Here is a 4,042-nt window from a genome sequence, read left to right as displayed (position 1 = left end):
AAGAAATCATTCATAAGTACTGAATGAATACAAAAACAAAAATGATTTAATTTGCAACAAAAAAATTATTAAGGACTAAATGTGTACAAAAATATTAATGACTAAATGTGTACAAAGTGATAAATATATTACCTTATTAAGTCATTTTTACCGGTTAACCTGGAATAGCCGGTCATAATGACTAAACGTATACAGTGACTAAGTATGAACAAATCAAAATATATATTACCCTTAAGACATTATCCCAAAAAACATATAAGCCAAGTATATTTTATGTTTTCAAATTGGAAAGAAATATATAAAATTAAGATTTCTTTTACCCTTTTTTTCACTCCAATCGATTTCATTTCCATTTTCCATTTTTTTTTCCCGGTTAAGTTGAACTGTGGAAATGTGAATGATTCGTTTTGACGTCCTTGCCCCTTGTGCCCTAATAACCTTCGACACCCAAACATCGCATACGCTCTCCATTTCCAACCTCCGGCCACCAGACTTGGGCGAACCTTACCTCCACCCACTTCAGCGAGTTCCTCCGCCACTCCATGAAAATCTAAAAACTTTATAAAGTTATAATACCGATTTTCATCACATACTGAGTTTTTGTGCTCTTTAGGTAACTTAGCCTACTTCTCTCAGGTGTATGCTGTACGCATGAACGCTTTTGTCTCGAGTCTTTGATAAATGTGCTTTTTTATTCTCACTTGTTAGTAGGCATGAGTTTATTGTTTTACTTATAAAGGAATAAGATCGTATGGAATAGTTATTTGAGTAGTAAGAAACATACTTAAGGTTTGCTACACTTTAAATATAAAGCTTCATTTGTTTTTTGTAGATTGATTTTGTTCAAGGAATGGGGAAATCCTCAAAGAAAATGAAGAAAGTTCAGAAAAGGGATATTAGTTCAGATGATGATGATGATAACATCACATATCAACTTCAGAATGTAAGTAATTCCTTATGTTTTCTCCTCTCAAAATGAGCTCTATTAGAGTGTATATATAGAGAAACAGGGAGTTAAATTTTGTTGCTCATTGTATATTTTCCGCTATATCTCAAAAGGTGGATGATGAGAAACATGGCATTGAGGATAATGATACTAATGGAGATGAAGGCAGCGATGATGAAGAAGAGTATGACTCAGAAATGGAAATTATGAATGTAAACACTAAACAGAGCTTTTATTGCATCTTTATCTTTGTGACTGTAGTCTGTATATTATTTATTTCATTGCAAATTTGTTTATGGATGTAAAACTTTTTGTTGGCATAGTTGGAGAACGAGGAAGATGTTTCTGGAAATGAGGACAGTGATACTATGGGAGAGGATGATGATGATGAAAATGAGAGTGATGCAGAGGATGATGATGATGATGTAGACATGAAAATAGAAGACAACAATCATTCTGATCAGGAAGAACTCGAGAAGGAGTTAAATGATCTTCGCCACCAGGAACAGTAAGGCCATGTTTTTGACTTTTTTCTTCTTCTGATTGATTGATGTATATAATAACCCAAATCATTCACTCTTACATGATGTTTTTTTTTTCTTGTGAACATTTGCAGAGACCTTTTCAGAAACATACGAAGAGACCCAAATGAGGATCTACAGAAAAGTGAAGCAGTAAAAAATCAAAGGGTATGTGAGTCTTTTATAATTTTCCTGTTGAATCTTGTGGATTAATCTAATAATATCATTGATCTTTTTGAAGGCTCTCTGGGACAAAACTCTTGAGTTCAGATTTTTACTGCAGAAATCATTCTCAAATTCGAATCGACTCCCACAGGTCTACTTCAGATTACAAAATTTTATACTCTTTTAACATGAAACTTTAAATATGAAAATTTTTCTACAGGAGCCAATCAGATCTGCTTTCTGCAATTCTGATGAAGGAGTTAAAGAAGCATATTCAGACCTAATTGATTCAACTAAGAAAACCCTAGATTCTATTCTTAAATTGCAGGAGGTAGGTAACCTTGAGAACTTATTCATTTTCTTTAGTGGGTTGTTTATCTTGCATGAATTGTTTTGTTGTAGTAAATGTTTATTAATGATAACTTCTGTTAATAGGCACTTGTTGAGAAGAATCCGTTAATTATGGAAGCAACTGAAGGTATATTGCATGATCTCACACTAACAATTAAATGTTTGGGCTAAATGCAAGAAATAATAGTATGCACATCATATTGATGGAATGTTTGGGTTAATTGCAGAAAATTCTAAAAGTGTAGAAGCTTCCAGAAAAGGAGATGAAGAATGGTTCAAGATTTCTAAAATGCAGTCTAGGTACTTACTTCCATTTTACATATCTATCTTTCCCAATTGAATTATGTGTTTTTGTGTGAAGAGTTGAGTAATTATATTGATATGAATGATGCAGAATTGGTTCATTTAGAGACATGTCAGTGGATAAATGGCAGAGGAAGACACAGGTGACAAGTGGTGCTGCTGGCATCAAAAACAAATTTCAAGCATTCAATCAGGTTTCATTTACAAATTACAAGTTTGCCCTTGTCCACCCTCATTCAAATATCTTTTTTTTAGTAAACATCTTTTATCCAGACATCATTTAATAAATGTGTTTATTATTTGAGTCTTGCAGAATATCAGTGAACAAGTTGCGTTTTACATGCGGGACCCAAGTAGAATGATCAAAGGGATGCAGCAAAGGAGATCTGTTGTCCCAGTTTTTGGAAATAATAATGTAAGTCTGTAAAATGCATCATTCATTCTGCATAGAAAACAACTTTTTTTATTTATTTATTTATTTATGATTCTCCACTTTTATTTAATTTTGACGCTTGTGTTATTGGCAGGTTCCCAACTCAAGTGTCGATGATGATGGTGATGGTGATCCTGAACTACTTGATGACTCTGAATTCTATCAACAATTACTAAGAGAATTTTTTGAAACTGTTGATCCCGAATCCTCAGAGGCTGCATTTTATGCCCTCAAAAGACTACAAACCAAGAAACGTAAAATTGTTGATCGACGTGCTTCTAAAAGCCGTAAAATCAGGTGCGTAATGACATATTTGCCCCTAGGGATAAACAAGTCCTTAATTAATTAATTAATTAATTAATTGGATTCTGAAATGAATTTTGCAGGTATCATATCCATGAGAAGATTGTGAATTTCATGGCCCCTCAGCCCGTCAACATACCTCCAATGGCCCCTAAATTATTTGAAAACTTATTTGGCCTCAAAACCCAAAAACTTGCTTCTTCACTATCTTAACCACTTATTATTATTTTTTTAAAAAAAAAAAAAAATTTATAATGTAACTTTCATTGTCCTTCCCTTTGTTGTATGGTTGTGTGGGCTCTAATTTGAATTAGAGCAAATTACATTTTTGGTCCATGTGCTTATAGGAAAATCATGGATTGGTCCCCTGAAAGACTTTTTGTTACTGATTTTCATACCTGTGCTTTCAATTTGTTTCAAATCCAGTGAATTTAGAACTGATAAAAAATGTGAATGAACAATTTTACCTTTTGTATTTTGAAATCAATTTAAATGTTATTTGTTTTAGTGTAGTGCGCACAGTCAAAAAAATTTGCACCAGAAAAATAAAAACCAAAAGAAAGATTAGAAAGTAGTAAACGCAGTATTTAGGAATCCAGAAGCGTAGTCTAATTTAATCATCTACTTTTGCACCTTTTTAAGACTTGGGATAAATAGCTCTTGATTTATATGGTTACGTAAAGCAAAAAACACTATACTCCTTCACTTTGTAGCAATCTCTTATTCTACATTAATGGCAACCTCACAATTTTCAGCGTCTGATTTAGTCAGTAATAACAGAGAAGAAAAAGCTCATGGCAAGTTGTATAACCTTTCTGGAAATACGATATTGAGAAATCGTATAATGAAGACTTGCAAAGTGGTGAAACAAAGTACTTTCAATCCCTAATCTAGTATTGGATATTTGGATCAGATGATTGTTTGTTTATCTACAACGAGGGAAATGTCAATTTGTCGACTAACAACTTACTTAAATTATCCAAACAAAGCTTCAACCGTGTTATTTGTCATCCAGTAAAT

The 4,042-nt window shown here is 32.8% G+C and overlaps 1 protein-coding gene across 1 annotated transcript; it reads left to right on the top strand.

The window, feature by feature from the left end:
• The first annotated feature begins 377 nt into the window (after window positions 1-377).
• On the top strand, window positions 378-3,417 carry LOC111882039 (uncharacterized). The gene is made up of 13 exons (XM_023878409.3): window positions 378-613; window positions 833-943; window positions 1,060-1,158; window positions 1,270-1,454; window positions 1,563-1,635; window positions 1,709-1,783; window positions 1,853-1,963; window positions 2,068-2,110; window positions 2,211-2,283; window positions 2,378-2,480; window positions 2,600-2,701; window positions 2,814-3,016; window positions 3,106-3,417. Exons 2-13 carry the CDS (start codon window positions 851-853, stop codon window positions 3,233-3,235), a joined length of 1,290 nt encoding a protein of 429 aa, XP_023734177.1. The 5' UTR covers window positions 378-613; window positions 833-850; the 3' UTR covers window positions 3,236-3,417.
• Window positions 3,418-4,042: the final 625 nt, after the last annotated feature.

This window comes from Lactuca sativa, chromosome 4 (assembly GCF_002870075.4).
Source record: "Lactuca sativa cultivar Salinas chromosome 4, Lsat_Salinas_v11, whole genome shotgun sequence".
Classification (NCBI taxonomy): domain Eukaryota; kingdom Viridiplantae; phylum Streptophyta; class Magnoliopsida; order Asterales; family Asteraceae; genus Lactuca; species Lactuca sativa.
The sequence above is the reverse complement of the archived record's forward strand: the minus strand, read 5'-3'. Positions and strand labels throughout refer to the sequence as shown.

Coding starts and splice junctions, on each gene's coding strand:
- LOC111882039 (XM_023878409.3), top strand. CDS start 851: ATGGGGAAATCCTCAAAGAAAATGAAGAAAGTTCAGAAAAGGGATATT. Junction 2,481..2,599: donor AATTTCAAGCATTCAATCAG/GTTTCATTTACA, acceptor TGAGTCTTGCAG/AATATCAGTGAACAAGTTGC. Junction 3,017..3,105: donor TCTAAAAGCCGTAAAATCAG/GTGCGTAATGAC, acceptor TGAATTTTGCAG/GTATCATATCCATGAGAAGA.